At 43.8% G+C, this 17393-nt stretch overlaps 1 protein-coding gene across 4 annotated transcripts in view; it reads left to right on the forward strand.

Moving 5' to 3' along the window:
* si:ch73-267c23.10 (serine incorporator 3) overlaps positions 1-12863 on the forward strand; it is a 46187-nt gene extending 33324 nt beyond the window's left edge. For all 4 annotated transcript variants that reach the window (XM_029150070.3, XM_029150072.3, XM_029150071.3 and 1 more), the window contains one exon: positions 355-12863. In XM_029150070.3, the coding sequence (XP_029005903.1) occupies positions 355-490 (136 nt within the window). In that variant the 3' untranslated portion in view covers positions 491-12863. The remainder of the gene's footprint in view (positions 1-354) is intronic.
* The last annotated feature ends 4530 nt before the right edge of the window (positions 12864-17393 follow it).

Genomic DNA, 17393 nt, shown 5'->3' on the forward strand with positions numbered 1-17393 from the left:
CTACTCTAATACAGCTTTTTTAAAATTAGTTTTATTGTTATTTATTTAAAATCTGCACCATTTTCTTTCCTGATCTATACTTGACATTTATGCTACTATTAGTGTTTTAGAGCTAAATGATTTTAAGTGATGCTGTACTTCTTGTCATGCAGTGTTTTGTGCCTGATTATTGAGGTTATATAACCTTCAGCCCTATCACACAATGACATGATTATAGTTATTAACTACTACTTTGTTATACAGTATTAACATTTTTAAACATTTCTCACTACTTATGTCACCACATGTTGCCTTTTCAGATAAATTATAAGCAGATGTGTTATTTGGACTGAACCCTCTGTTTTGTTCTGACAGTCCTGCTGCAGACTACACTATAACCAGCAAATGGCCGTCAGTGTGGGTGAAAATCACGTCCAGCTGGGTGTGTCTGGTGCTGTACATCTGGACCCTGGTGGCCCCCATGATCTTCACCAACCGTGACTTCAGCTAAGCTACAGCTCGGACTCCATTTCATCCGACACCAACGTCTTTTTAAAGGAAAACTTTACAGATTTGCAAAGAGGGTTGACCAAAACAATGTTGGGTAGTATTTACAGTGCCTTGTGAAAGTACTCGTCCCCCTTGACTTGACACTTTAGGCCTCAAACATAAAGATATAAAACTGTTGATGATAAATGGAATCCACCTGTGTGTAATCAAGTCTCCGTATAAAAGCACCTGCACTGTGATAGTCTCAGAGGTCCGTTTAAAGTGCAGAGAGCACCATGAAGAACAAGGAACATACCAGGCAGATCCGAGAGACTGTTGTGGAGAATTTTAAAGCTGGATTGGGATACAAAAAGATTTCCCAAGCTCTAAACATTCCAAGGAGCACTGTGTAAGCGATAATATTGAAATGGAAGGAGTGTCAGACCACTGCAAATCTACCAAGACCTGGCCGTCCTACTAAACTTTCAGCTCATACAGTACACGGAGAAGACTGATCAGAGATTCACTCTGGATGAACTGCAGAGATCTACAGTTGAGGTGGGAGACTTTGTCCAAAGGACAACAATCAGTTGTATACTGCACAAATCTGGCTTTAATGGAAGAGTGGCAAGAAAGCTATTGTGTCATTTAAAGTTTGCCACAAGCCACATGGGAGACACACCAAACATGCGGAAAAAGGTGCTCTGGTCAGATGTAACCAAAATCGAACTTTTTGGCAACAATGCAAAACGTTATGTTTGGCGTAAAAGCAATACAGCTCATCACCCTGAACACACAGTCCCCACTGTCGAACATGGTGGTGGCAGCATCATGGTTTGGGCCTGCTTTTTTTCAGCAGGGACAGGGAAGATGGTTAAAATTGATGGGAAGATGGATGGAGCCAAATACATGACCATTCTGGAAGAAAACTTGGAGTCTGCAAACGACCTGAGACTGGGATGAAGATTTGTCTTCCAACAAGACAATGATCCAAAACAACATCGAAAATCTGTGGAAAGAACTGAATACTGCTGTTCACAAAGGCTCTCCATCCAACCCCACAGAGCTTGAGCTGTTTTGCAAGGAGCAATGGGCAAAAATTTCAGTCCCTCGAAGTGCAAAACTGATAGAGACATACACCAAGCAACTTACAGCTGTAATCGCAGCAAAAGGTGGCGCTACAAAGTATTAACTTAAGGGGGATGAATAATTTTGCTTGCCCAATTTACCGTCTTTTATTTGTTAAAAAAAGTTTAAAATAACCAATAAATTTCGTTCCGCTTCATGATTGTGTCCCAATTGTTGTTGATTCTTCACAAAAAATTACAGTTTTATATCTTTATCTTTGAAGCCTGAAATGTGGTTCAAGGAGGCCGAATACTTTCACACGCACTGTAAGGATGAAGGGAAACTCAGATTCCTTATAATTTATATGCAGAGAAGTTATCAGTCATTCCTCCTCCAACACAGACTGGTGGATTATTTATATACATATATGGGCTCACAGACTACATCTAGTGCTTCCTGGTTTCCTCTGTATCTGCCCCAGCAAAGGTCGGGCTGCGGGGGGGCGGGGCCATGATGAGAGGGCGGCGGAGCCAGCAAAACTGCTTAGTAGAGATGGGAAGTTCGATTCTTATAACTGACTCGGATCTTTGACTCTGAATGGTGAATGGTAAAGTGAATGAATCATTTTGACTCATTCGTTTATTTCGTTCACTTATAGCAGGCAGCGCTGTAGCCGTTGTAAAGATGGCTGCTGTTCTCAAACACTATAAACTGAAGACAACATGGTTTGCTTCAGCAGACAAATTATATTCACAAAATGCCACAAGCAATTCAAACCATGTGAAAACCTAGCAAATACACATTATGTCCTGCATCATTTCTGCCATTGTTGTTAAACAGCGCTACAGCAGCTTGGTAGGGGTCACATGACAAATGAACGAATGAATGATCACTTTCTGTCTCTTCGCGTGCACAGAGATATCTGGGGTCGTGCGGTGTATGGGACACAGATACTGTCACCTATAGCTTGGCATTAGCATAGGGATTAGCTGCAGTTAGCCACGTTAGCTTATCTTAGCTCACGCTCGCAGGGCCATTACATTTGTGCCAGAAGTGGGATCTTGGTGACGTTGTTGCTACACCATGGAGCGAGAAATCGCTAACATCGAGAGACAGATTTGTCACCTTAAGATGGAGAAGAGCCAGGACAAGTAAAGTAAGCAGGAAGCAAGGGCGAACCATCAACCTGTCCACGCCGCCCGCACCCTGCTTTAGCAAGCTTGGCCAGTACACCACTGACTACCAAGAGCGAGGCAACTGAAGAGCAACTAGTGATGACAGCTCGCACCCCATGGCTTGACACCACTCGACCCATACCTAACACAGGTCAACCTGGCAGCCTGCTGCAGGGGGCAGAGCCTTGAAGAAACTGTTAGGCACCTAGCCCTGGCGCTGGAGGGTGCCGCCCTTCAGGTGCTGCTAGATCTCTCCCCCTGGGAATAGCGGAAACTGTCTACGATGACAGCAGCATTGGAGCGGCGCTTTGAAGAGTGGGTCTCAGCAGAGAGAAACCGGGAGCATCTGGAATATCAGCGTCATGGTGATGGAGAGCTCTTGGGGACCTTCGCTGCTGATGCCGATATTTGGAGGATCTGCTACCCCACAAAGTGCAGTTTCATGTTCAGAGAGACACATTTTTGGGACGTGGTCAGCGGTGAAGGGGTGAGTACAGACCCAGAGAAAATGGTAGCAGTAGCAGAGTTTTCTGGGCCTGGTCTCTTACTACCGCCGGTTCTAACCTGGCTGCTTAACTTTCATCAGCCAGAGGGTCAAGTGGCCAGGTGTATTGAGGTACTCCAGGAGTACAACTTCGCCATCCAGCACCGACCGGGACCGCAGCACGCTAACGCTGACGCTCTCACCAGACGTCCAGACGTCCCTGTGAGAAATGCCGATACTACAGACAGTAGGAAGAGCCTAGTCATAGGGCTGGCAGCAGCAGCAGCAGTAGCTGTGCCATCTCCAGGCAAGCAGAATGACAGAGTCGAACTATTCTCAACAGAACAGCTGCGGCAGGCACAAGAGGCAGACCCAGCTTTGGCAGATGCGCAGAGGTGGGTCGAGACCGAGGAGTGACCTGACTGGCCGGTCATCTCCGCTAGTGATTCTAAGCTTATGATGCACGGTCAAGACCGGCTGCAGCTCCTGGTGCCCCATTCTCTTCGGTCAGAGGTGCTCCAGTCGCTCCATAGAGCAGTTGGTTCTGGCCAATTTGGTTATGCAAAGACAATGAGGTGGCTGAGGAAGCAGTTCTACTGGCCAGGCTGCTGACAGGATGCGGAGCTGCACATGCACTGTTGCGATGCCTGCACTGCACACAAAGGACCCACACAGTAGTCCTGCACCCCCCTGCAACAGTACCTGGTGGGGGCGCTTATGGAGAGTGTCGGTGTGGACATACTGGGTCCTTTTCCCATCACAGAATCCGGTAACCGGTATGTTGTGGTTGCCATTGACTACTTCACTAAGTGGCCCGAGGCATATGCAGTGCCAGACCAGAGTGCCACTACAACGGCTAATGTTTGTCTGGTTAGGGGTCCCCAGTGAGCTTCACAGTGATCAGGGGAGGAACTTTGCGAGCCGCTTGTTCGCTAAAGTGTGCAAGACCCGAACTACACATCCCCAGAGTGATGGGCTGGTTGAGCAATTCAATTGGACGTAGGCCACGCAGCTTGCCACACTGACCAGTCAGCACCAGAGAGACTGGGACCAGCACCTGCCCCTTGTCTTGTGTGCATACCGTACAGCAGTGCAGGAGTCCAGCCAGTGCACACCTGAACTATTGATGTTTGGCCGGGAGCTCCAGACACCTGTGGACTTGGTGTTCGGTGCTGCGTCCGACCTAGATATTAAAGGAGGGCCTGAGCTGGACTATGTGAAATGGCTGAAGGGCCGACTAGGCAAAGTGCATCGTCTAGCAGTTGAAGCCTAAAGGGAAACAGGGGTCAAACAAAAGAGGGCTTATGATGCACAAGCCCATAGACCTATTTTTTCACTGGGGGATAGAGTGTGGGTGTATTGCCCAGTGAGGAAGCAAGGACTGTCACCCAAGTGTATAAGCCACTGGCATGGACCTGTAGAGATTGTAGAGCAGATATCTGAGGTGGTGTACAGAGTTAGCATGTCGGATCGAGGTCGGAGGTTGGTGCTCCACATAGACGGACTGGCACCTTGCTGTCCTCTGGCCCCTGCTGCACAGGCTGGAAGAGGCAGTTCCTCTTCCAACCCCGGCGACCACAGAGACAATGGAGGACTTAGTAATGAGCCTAGCACAAGGGGTGAGGCACCAGGAGGCCAACCTGGGCACGAAGGCTGCCACCGCGGGTCAAAGACTATGTCAAGACTCAGTGACTGTATTTGTTTGATCACTGTTAGTCAGTAATTGTGTTCTGACATTGTTGCTGTAAGCATTGAGGGGACACTTAACCCCTTTAGATGGGGTAGTGTAGCGGCCAAGGGAAGAGGGGGGGTTATTACCGCCCTGAGCTGCTAAGGATTATCTGTAAAGTAGTGTTTTTTGTGTTTATTGTGCAATAGTTAACGTTAGAAGTTAGGTAATGGGTAATGATATAAGTTTGGTTTAGTTGGTTAGGTCTTTCTGTTCATGTGTGTTTAGGGGGTGTTCTTTGTTGTTTTGTGAGAGTTTGCATGTGAGTGAACCTCGGGGCACAGCGGTGTGTTGGTGTGTGTCAAGAGAGCAGCCACAAATAAGTCGATCGCTTCCTGTCTTTTTCCGTGAGATATCTGGGGTCGTGTAGTGTATACTCGGTTGATACTCTCACCTATAGCTTGGCATAGGGATTAGCTGCAGCTAGCCACGTTAGCTTATCTTGGCTCTCGCTCCTTACCCGGGCTTGACACGGTTAGCAGGGCCGTTATAATATATATGTGTGTTTGAATAAAGATTTACTTCATGTTCAGCAGTTTTTTATTTTGAATCAAAGCAGACAGTAGTTAGAAAGCCACAAATTGTTCATTTAGCCAAAATCCTCTTTTTTTAATCTGCTGTTAGTTTGCTGGGAAAACAAGATGGTTGTCCCATCACAAGAGTCTCTGTGATGATACGCGACCGGCTGATATTACCTACAAAAGGATGAATGTGACTGCTGTCAGAGGCTGTTGATACTGTTTTAAGAATTGTGATTGTTTGAGTTAATATTTTAGATAGTGTGTGTTTGAGGTAAAGGAAATTTGGATAAATGTGCATGGTTAAGAACAGGTCCTCCCAGAACCTGTATAATAGTTATTAAGATGGAACCAATCTTCATCAGTCAAGGTGGCGTCCGGGTGCTGTTTTTTTTTTGCATGATCTGCTGCGTGAGCCATTCTCGGGAAAGTTGTTTGAGGGAAAGATGGTGTTGAGAGACGTTGCAGTGTGATGATTTTTGGAGGTTTGACGGCGGGAAGGTTCATCCCAAGTGTTTACCTACTCCCTGTAGGTTAGTGCGGCCATTGAGTTCTCACGGCATGCTGAAACTGGTGAAATAAATGCCTGTGAAAAACCTTGTGTCGTGATACCTGACAGGGAGCCAAAATGAAATTAATTATTTTATTAGTATTAGGATTGCTGCTAGCCAAGCTAATACACAGGTTAACGTTAGCAATTTAAGCTAACGCTATCGCCGACAGTCCACAACATTAGAAGCAGCAGCTTGTAATTGTGCTCAAACTTCACAGTGCAAGCTAAATCAATAAACAGTCGAACTTATTACTTACTCCGTGCTCATTCAACCATTCTGTCCCGGCTGTTTTTTCTGGTTTGTCCTAGACCTTCTGAAGCTAGTTTCGACTGATCCTTGCTTTTGCTGCATGCTTGACATGGAGAGAAAACTAATAATCCCTAACACACGTTCCCCCGTCAGTAGTAGAACTTTTTCCAAGATTAATCGGCAGCGATGAAGCCGATATTGCCTACAAAATGAAGTAGTAATATGGAATTAGTTGCTGCCAGCCACTTAGAACTAATACACAAGATAACGTTACTCCTGATAGTCTAAAACACACAAGCAGCAGCTCGTAACTTTACTTAAACTTCACAGCGCAACCTGATAATTTCTCAGCATATAAATTATGTAGCAATCTGAGTGTCTCTTCATTCTTTAATATTACCCGATCAGTGAAATCAGTGAAGTTTTCCTTTAATATAAACTCCTTAAAATTGCATTGCCTCTATACTACTGTCAATTTTATACTTTGAACTGGAGTTTCATTGTATTGTTTTTGACTGGGTCTGGTCAAGAGATGCCATAACAGCTGTTTTTTCCAAAGAAACTTCATTCAAAACAGTAGCAGCTTTATAGCATTGTCAGTCATTGAAAATCAATTCAGTGTCATGGCTTTTACGATTTCATAAAGAAAGTAAGTCAACAAATACCACAACAAATCTTTCTCAGATTGAATCAAGTACCTTTTGTTTGTTATAAATGTGCTCAGCCTTACAGCCACTTACCTTATACATTATGGATATATATAAATTCCGGATGCCTTTCAATGCCGTACTGTCTGTATAAATACTGAGTAACTGTGAACAGATGGGTTTTGTTAAACCTGGTGAGATTTTTACAATATGAATGTTAATCAACCTGCCAAATATTTATTTATAGACCAAAATATCTAGGTTTTGCAAAAATGCAACAATGATGTTCAAGACTGTAAAATGAATGATGATGACTGTGTATATGAATCTGCATGTACATATCAGGCTGGCCTTGTTAGTCGAGCAGGTGAGGATGGATAATAGACTTGCTTTTAATAAGCATGTATTCAATTTTAATTTTGTAATAAAAATAATCAAGGAATTTATTTAGCTGCTATCGATGTTTACTGTTAAAAAAACCTTGGTAACAACTTCCTAAATAAATATCACAGGGCAAATTTGTTAAGTACACTATACTTATTAGCAAAGTTTTCATTCAAGTACTCTCGGATCATACTCACTCCACCTTAGTAAATTTTGTTCTAAATACATTTGCATCAATACTTACTGTACTGTGATGTACGTTTATTTGTTATATTCCACTACGAAGGTGTAATGCAAAGAGCCCACCATCCTCAAGTTGCTTCTACCTTTTAACCGCTCTGTCCGACTACGGTGGAATGTCTGTGTAGCCCAATCAAACTGCATGCACCATCCCATCACTGTCGCAGTGTGTTGTGTGGATGTTTACATTCTCACACCTGCATTGCTGACGTCCAACTATCAGAGAGAAATGAGCACAAAGAGCTAGAGTCCAGAGTCTATGAGGCAGAGACAACCATTGAACAATCTAGGTGAAATGTCAAATGCATACAGTAAGACAAAACATAAGATATTAATTGCAGAACATAAGTCACAAATCATATAATAACTGCATAGAATAAGGAAGAAACAATTTTTCCCATAACACTCCCCCCTTTTAATTACACATTAATCAAACACTAAGAATAAAATTGTCAAACATCGCATTCTGTAATAATAAAAGACCCTTGCAAATAAAACAATGAGTGTATTAACTCATCAAGATTATAAAATACACCTTCACATAAAATGCAGGTAACTTAGGGATAAAAGGTTGGGAGCTGTTTTGGTGGGTAGTTACTGTATACAAGAATAAACTTTATAAAAGCATGTGAAGAAAATAAGACAATATCATATTTGTATCAGATTATATTCCGTGATTGGATAACAAACAACAAAGAAAAGGGTAAGAGATGAGAAATAAGTCACAATAAGTAACAACCTATTGTAGTCTCAGCATCATCGTCGTCTTTATCTGAGAAACTAAGATCATCGTCAAAGTCATTAAGTGAATTAGTGTCGAGGTTTCTGAACGTAGTGCATTGTGTCATTTGATACAAGAGTGTTGCTGAGGTCACACGCAGGATGAGACCTCTAACCATTGGGATAACGCAAAAACCAAATAAGAGAATCACAGCCATCATAATGATAAAGGAAACAGCTGTGGACATGAGAACAGATTTCCATTTTCCAGACATTTTGTCTAGACAATTGTAAGGGGAAGAATCTATACCAGAGTTAGCTGAGACTCTGAAGGCTGTTATTCAGGACAACAGGCCTCTCCGAACATAACACAAACGCCTACTTTCCCTGCTAACAACATGTTTACGGCTATTCGATTGTAATAAAGACAATTAATGTATGTTAGCCATAAATTTCCAGTGGGGTTCTCCGTCATATAATCTTAAGATAGTTTTCATGTTTTTGGATCTTTAATTGTACACTTGGGTCTGGAGTGAATAGGAGAATCAGGAATTACCAGAATGATGATGCGTATTGCTTATAAACTCTATCATCTGTAGATGAAGGATAAAAGCTAATTGTAGCAGTAAATAAAGTAATTGTGAGCAAATCAACTACCAAATCAACTTTAGGATATTTAAACTCTGTGTCATTGTGAAATGTTCTCATTCAAAAGTACTGTGTAATCAAGTAATTAAGGTAATAATCAGAGTAACATAATGAAGTCTAACACAACAGGGTTACAATTGATGTCTCGTAATGATCTGCTTCGTCCTGTTAAACAATAGCGTTAGATTGTTTCCAACCTGTGTGTTGACGCATTGACAGTTCGTTGTAGTCCTTCAGGTTGTGATCAGCTGATCACAGAGACACTTGGGATTTGTTATCACCGCCAGGTTTCCTCCCAATGTCACCTGTGTCACTGTCACTCCCGTGATGTGAAGAGTCTACACGTCGTCCAGCGTCTGCAACTCAAGGCTGCTTGTGTGTGTGTTTTCTCAGGAGTGTGTGTGTAGATGTATGGTCTGATAGTGTGATTCACCGGCAAGCTTCAGGCGGCGCTTGGTTCACATCTTTAACTGAACGGTCAACGCAGCCTCAACTCAGTACGCGTGTGAGCACAGCGAGGGTCGTCCTTCTCATGTCTCCACTTCTGGTTGTTTTCTGGGCGGTGTAGACGGAGGGTCGTTTGTCGGATCCGGGATCTTCCTGCAGTCTCTGCGACCTTCCCCTTCCTTACACCATCCAACAACTAATCCAACCAGGCCCCTTCCAAGAGGCCTGGTTGGATTGGAGTGACCAATCAACCTAATGCATGTTTTCGGACCGGAGAACCCATCCTAAATTGCTAAACTGTCTTATCAGTCTTATCAATTAGCAGTCATTAACCAGTCAGAGGTATAAAAATAACTAATAAAGCTAACAAATTGAATTAGTGCTCTAATTTTGAAAGGATTTTCAGGAAGCTTGTGTGGGTAATTGTTAAATTGTCTCATTGACTAGTCATAATAAACTAGTAATTACTATATTGTAAAATAGACTCATTGCCGATTAACAATTAACCGTTCAAAGCAAAAATAATTTTAATGAAGCTAAAACTTTTAGTGCCTTTATTTTGGAGGATGTTGATATGTGTGTGCTTTATAGCTAAACTGTAAAATTACTCACAATTAACCATTCAAAAGCAGAAATTATACTATTAAACAACAACAATTTGGAATGGTGCTTTTATTTTTAACATATTCAGAGGAAGTGTTAGATTAATTGCTGAAAACAAAAAACAGAAAAACCAGGCTCATTCTGCTCTGTGAAAGCAGAGTTTCACCCCTGCTAAACAGACTTCTTGCAGCAAAACCATAATACCCATTACAAAAATAACTCAACCTTTTGATTGCCAAGGCTTTAATAAGCAACGACTGTAGTGTGAGTTTTATGTTTAAAGAAAGTTTAAAGAAAATTGTAGCCACAGTCGTGATTTCAAAATGTTTTACTTCTGCTTTTATTCAGAAAAAGTATCACAGCCAAATGCATTACACTCTATGGGAGGAATTCTGGAACTTATAAAAGATTTGCTAAAATTAAAGAACTGCTGAAAATCTAGGAAGTGTGTAAAGGTTTGCTTGGTTTGTTGAAATAAAGCCAAATGTATCAAAATGGCTAAATATTGTAATTAAATTGTTTTAATTTCAAGAGCTGAATGAGTAGGTCAACGTTTTGGAAATATTTAATACAGCTGAAATTTGCTGCAGAACAAGTAGTTGAGTTTAAATTGAAAAACATTGAAGCTTTGAGAGAAGTGTGTGCAGATAACTGCTAAACACTTCATTAACTAGTCAAATGCAGAAAAGTGATATTTCAATTCAATTCAATTTTATTTATATAGCGCCAAATCACAACAAAGTTATCTCAAGGCATTTTACAAAGTTTTTTAAGACCATACACAACTAAACCCAACAGATCCCACATACAACAAGCCTTTAATTTGACAGCAAAAGTGGAGAGGAAAAACTCCCTCTCTAACGAGGAAGAAACCTCCAGCAGAACCAAGATGGATGTGGGCGTCCATCTGCCTCGACCGGTTGGGGTGAGGGGATAGAGAGAGAGAAAAGCACAGCAACAACAACACGCAAAAACAGAGCACAGGCAGGATGGTTGGATCTGCAGCTGCCCATCACAGACACTGTGCTACTATTGCGCTAGCAGCTATAATGTGAGCTGAGTGAATGACCTCAGTACCATTTATCACACGATTCGAACCGGACAAATGCTGGAGAGGCTTGGACTCATCTAAATTGCGTGTCATCACGTGTTGCAACACTGTCTCTCTCTGTCGCTGTAGCTGTTAGATTCAACGGTTCTAGCAATTAGCATTCCTTACACAGGAGGGAAGCTACATTATAAACAGAGAAACTTCTGGAGTACATACATCAAATAAGAATCAAGTATGTACTTACGTTCGGGGAAGCAGCAAGTGGGCGCTTCTTCAACCTGAGTGACTTCTTTTGTTTTTTAAATGCTGTTTCTGTGCTATGATGTTTTCTAAATCCTGACTGAAAATCGTCATACAGGTTATTCCCACTCAGGTGGCCAGATAATTGTTTAGCCACAATTTTTTCAAGAATCTTAGAAATAAAGGGTACATTTGAAATGAGCCTATAGTTGGCTAGTTCTCCATGGTCCAGAGTAGGTTTTTTCAATAAAGCTTTGACCACAGCCACCTTAAAAGCCTGTGGTGCATAGCCTAAATGTAAAGATTGGTTGATATGATTTAATATGGATGAGCTGATTAAAGGTAGAACGTCTTTGAGTATTCTGGTTGGGATTGGATGTAAAGGACAAGTGGATGACTTTGAAGAGTTGATTATTGAGGTTATCTTCATATGAGTTATGGAGAAGAAGCTCTCTAGGTAAGACAGAGGACTTAGTAACTTAAAAGTTAATGGATCTAGACAGTGCTTTCTGTCATTTGGAGGAAGTCGCTGCTGAATGTCGGCCTGCATCAGCCCCTGCGTCACAGTCGGCATCAGCTCCTGCATCTTAGCCTGCATCAGCTCCTGCGTCTTAGCCTGCATCAGCTCCTGCGTCTCAGCCTGCATCAGCTCCTGCATCTCAGCCTGCATCAGCTCCTGCGTCTTAGCCTGCATCAGCTCCTGCGTCTCAGTCTGCATCAGCTCCTGCGTCTTAGCCTGCATCAGCTCCTGCGTCTCAGTCTGCATCAGCTCCTGCGTCTCAGCCTGCATCAGCTCCTGCATCTCAGCCTGCATCAGCTCCTGCGCCTCCATTTGCATCCACCACTGTCTTGACCTCAGTGCAGCCACGTCATGCTCCTGCTCAACCACGTCACCCTCTAGCTCAGCCACGTCACGCTCAAGCTCCAGCTCAGCTACGTCATGCTCAAGCTCCAGCTCAGCCACGTCATGCTCAAGCTCCAGCCTCGACCCAGCCAGGTTGCACGACACGCTGATCAAGACCAGCTCCAGCCCAGTTGGGCTCGATTTCCGTCCCGTCGAGCTCGGCGGCCGCACGCAGCCTCAGTTCCTGTCAGCCCTGAAGTGGCCGTTCCTGCCTTAGCTTCTGTCGGCCTCCCGGGGGAGGTCGTTCCTGCCTCAGTTCCTGTCGGCCTCCAAGTGGAGGTCGTTCTGCCCAGCGTTGACCCTAAAGAGGAGGTTGTTCTGCCCAGTGTTGGCCCCAAGGAGAAGGTTGTTCTGCCCAGTGTTGGCCCCAAGAAGGAGGTCATTCTACCCAGTGTTGACACCTGTTTCATATCAGTAATCACTCACCAGCATTTAAGCAGCAGTAGTCACCTATACCAGTTGAAAGATTGTTGCGTGTACTCACCACTATCCAGTGTTACCTTACCTTGCTTACCTCCGATCTCGATCCTGTTCCTGACCACCGTTTATTGATTCCTGCCTGATCCTCGCCTGTCCTGTCACCGTGTCTGCCTGGTAACATTCCTGCTTGTTCTTTGACCTGAGCTTGCCTGCACCTAGTCTGTACCAACATCGAGCCTTGCCGTGTGTGACCCCGCCTGAACTGACCTTGCCTGAACGAAAGAATAAACCTGTTTTCCAAACCTTCTACCAAATCCTGTCTGGAGCTGTGCATGTGGGTCCATCATCTGTGAAATGCTGACAGATAGTAGGCTCAACACAGCTATGACTCTTATTCAGCCTGGCTACAGTGCTGAAAAGAAACTTGTGGTTGTTTTTGTTTTCCTCAATTAAGGAGGAATAATATGTTTTTCTAGCAGCAGGAAGTGTTTTTTTGTATATTATTAGACTGTCTGCAATGCAATTTACATTTATTTTCACCCCTTGGAGGTACCTCTTCTGATTCACTGCCTTCTTCAGAGGAGGAGCCACTGTGTCTAACATTGTATGTAGAGAAGCTGCAACATCATCTACAAGACAGTCAACCTGTTAAGTAGGATTAAGGTGACTGTTCTCCTCTGTGTAGCTACAAGACAATAAGGCAAAAGATGATGGAATCATCTGCTTAAATCTGGAGGAGCAGCTTTGTCAGATAAACATCTGCTATAGTAAGATTTCTTTCCAGCTTCTGTAAGGTCAATTATGGTAAATTCAAAAGTTAATTTAGAATTGGTCAGATAACGGAGGGTTTTGGGGAAGAACTATTAAATTATCAATTTCAACCCCTCCTGTCAGGAAAAGATCAAGGGTATGGTTAAAACGATGAGTGGGTTCATTTATCTGCTGAGTAAAACCAATAGTGTCTATTAAGGAGTTAAAAGCAGTGCTGAGACAGTTGCTGTCAACATCTACGTACATGAATGTTAAAGTCTCCCACTACAATGATTTCATCTGTGCTAAGAACTAAGTCAGATAAGAATTCAGGTAAGAACTTTGAATATGGAGCAGGAGGACGATAAACTATAACTATGTTTAGGTTTAGCAGTAATTAATAAATCTGAGTTATAAATTGCTGCTACTCCTCCACCTCTACCTGTACTTCTAGGAACATGATGGTTGATGTGACTCATTGGAGTCGACTAATTTAAAGTAACATATTCATCCTGCTGCAGCCAGGTTTGAGTGAGACAGAACAGATCTATGTGATGGTCACTTATCAAGTAATTTATTAACAAGGATTTAGATGAGAGAGAGCTGATATTTAATAAACCTATAAATAAATTATAGGTTAGCATAGGAGTTAGCTGTACAGTTAGATGCTGAAAATGTACAGAATAAAAAACTATAAAGATTAGAAAAACAATACAGTGAAACTGGGTGGTGAGCTGACCTCACCCCCAGGCCCCAGTGAAAGAGCCCACCCCCCAGCCCTGAATGTATGTGTATGTAACTAGGTATAAGGAACTTTAAGAGACCGCCAGGGTCAACGCTCTGCCCACTGGCTCCACCTGAGGCAGCCTCCAATGTCCTGGTTGAGTGTGTATGACTACTGAATTAAAACTGCAGAGCATCCCACCTAGGAGGGACGGAACCACTTTCCAGTGCTCCACTGAAACCTACACACATACTCTGCGGCTGTGCATTGAGGGCCAGCTTCCGCCCAGGGCCTAGTTAAGACCGCAGCCCGAGTAGCCTACCAGACCCCCCCACAACAGGCTCGAGCAGTCTAATGTGTTCATCTACAGTCCCTATTGTGAAAGATCAGTCTCGTGTGGCTGCCTACCCCAACCTACCCAGTGGGAACACAGCAACATGATCACTGGTGAGAGCCACTACACTGCCTCACTATCCTAGTTACTTTAGACAACCTTTCAGCAGCTGGTGAAGATTCAAAACTCAGTGGTTATCAATGGAAAAATATAATGTAATTCTTTCTAAAAACAAGTGTATAAACTAGATAAATATCAAAATAAGCCGCTGTGGTGGAAATTTCCCATAAAGAGGCAGATGAGAGAGTTGTCTTTTGTGTGATTTATTATAAAAAAATGAAAATAAAAATAATGGGGAAAGCAAATAAAAAAGATGGATGTTGATCGTGCACATCAACAACCCAAAAACCAGCTGAGGAGATCAGTGCATACACCACAAAGATGTGATGCAGAGTCCACAATCCTCAAGTTGTCTCTGCCTTTTAACCCTTTCTCTGGCCCCGGTGGAATGTTTCTCTGGACCAATCAAAGTGTTTGTGCCACCTTATCTCGCCGTGAGTGTGTTTGCATTCTCACTTCTGCATCATCAGTGTCTTGTTATCAGGAAGAAAGGAACTCCAGGCTTCAAAGACAAGATGCATTCGGTTTTACAGCCTTGGGTCTGGTGAGGAATCAGATAGGATGGAGCCAGAGACCAGGGTGTAAAAGACAGAAACATATCATAAACTTTTAGTCAAACAGAACATCAGATGTTTAAACGTGATGTACGACAAGGCACAAAAGATTAGTTGTTTGTGTAAGAATGTTCAGTATTGCACCTAACCAGCACATGATGACTGTGTTGGATAAAAAGAAGCATAAAGGCAGAATTTCTTTCCATTACAGCCGTGTTCATCTATGGTCTATGTCATATCCTCTCTCACACATATGCACACAAACTCACAACTCAATCCATCTCTCAAACACACAGTCACATCTTAAACACAAATGTCTGAAATTACAAAAGAAATGATGTGGTCTGCTGCTATATATATAGCTCACTATATTCACATTCATGATGTTGGAACACTGAGCTACTAGTTGCTTTGCCGTCAGCCTTGAATGTGGGTTTCTCCGTTCCCATTCACTGCACATTCTTTGCATGTAACCCCTCTGACTAGGGTTACTTGAGTAGTAGCATTCCAACAGAGCCTTGTTCTCGCATCTTCATCTCTCTCTCATCAGCCAGTCTTCTTTCTTGTTCCAGTAGCCCACTTCTCATCAAGGTGCTCTGGTTCCCCAACACCTGACGCAGACCTTGTTGTACTGTACTGCATTGTACTGTGCCAACACGAACTGACAGACAGACAGACAGCAGCTCTGGACGAGAGAGAGAAGGGTCCTGGCTAAACTGACATCCATCATGGACCAGGACTTTCCCTCACTGGAGGACTCGCTGTCTGTGAGTCTGTCTGTCAGCAAAGACACTGTCTGTCTGTCTAACCCACTGCATCAGTGGTTACCTAGTAATATCTGTACAATATTTGTGCAAACTCTGTGCATTACTATATATATATATATATATATATACACTCTATTCTCACCCTCCGCGGGTGGTCTCATCCACTTTCCAAGCTCGGGTCCTCTACCAGAGGCCAGGGAGCTTGAGGGTTCTGCGCAGTATCCTTGCTGTTCCTAGGACTGCATTTTTCTGGACTGAGATTTCGGATGTTTTTCCAGGGATCTGTTGTAGCCACTCCTCCAGTTTGGGGGTCACAGCCCCTAGTGCTCCGATCACCACAGGCACCACTGTGGCCTTCACCTTCCAAGCCTTCTCCAGTTCTTCCCTGAGCCCTTGGTATTTCCCAATTTTTCATGTTCCTTTTTCCTGATGTTGCCATCACTTGGTATTGCCACATCCACCACTACGGCTTTCCTCTGCTCTTTATCCACCACTGCAATGTCTGGTTGGTTCGCCATTACCATTCTGTCAGTCTGGATCTGGAAGTCCCACAGGATCTTGGCTCGCTCGTTCTCTACCACCTTGGGAGGTGTTTCCCACTTTGATCTTGGGGTTTCCAGTCCATACTCCGCGCAGATGTTCCTGTATACTATGCCAGCCACTTGGTTATGGCGTTCCATGTATGCTTTCCCTGCCAGCATCTTACACCCTGCAGTTATGTGCTGGACCGTCTCAGGGGCCTCTTTGCACAGTCTACACCTTGGGTCTTGTCTGGTGTGGTAGATCTGGGCCTCTATGGCTCTGGTGCTCAGGGCCTGCTCCTGTGCAGCCAGGATGAGTGCCTCTGTGCTGTCCTTCAGCCCGGCCCTTTCAAGCCATTGGTAGGATTTGTTGAGATCAGCCACTTCAGTTATGTTTCGGTGGTACATCCCGTGTAAGGGCTTGTCCTCCCATGATGGTCCCTCTTCCAGCATCTCATCCTCTGTGCTCCACTGCCTGAGACATTCACTCAGCACGTCATCTGTCGGGGCCTTATCCTTGATGTACTTATGGATCTTGGATGTTTCATCCCGGATAGTGGCTCTCACGCTCACTAGTCCTCGGCCTCCTTCCTTGCGGCTAGCGTATAGTCTCAGGGTGCTGGATTTGGGGTGGAACCCTCCATGCATGGTGAGGAGCTTTCGTGTCTTAACATCTGTGGTCTGTATCTCTTCCTTTGGCCACCTTATTATTCCTGCAGGGTATCTGATCACTGGCAGGGCGTAGCTGTTTATTGCCTGGGATTTGTTCTTGCCATTGAGCTGGCTTCTTAGGACTTGCCTTACTCGTTGGAGGTATTTGGCTGTTGCCGCATTCCTTGTTGCCTGTTCAAGGTTGCCGTTTGCCTGTGGTATTCCAAGGTACTTGTAATTGTCCTCAATGTCTGCTATTGTTCCTTCTGGGAGTGAGACCCCTTCTGTGTGGATTACCTTGCCTCTCTTTGTCACCATCCTCCCACATTTCTCGAGTCCGATAACATCCCGATGTCCGAGCTGTAGATCCTGGTGGTGTGGATCAGCGAGTCGATGTCTCGCTCACTCTTGGCGTACAGCTTG

The sequence above is a fragment of the Betta splendens genome, chromosome 5 (assembly GCF_900634795.4).
Source record: "Betta splendens chromosome 5, fBetSpl5.4, whole genome shotgun sequence".
Lineage (NCBI taxonomy): Eukaryota > Metazoa > Chordata > Actinopteri > Anabantiformes > Osphronemidae > Betta > Betta splendens.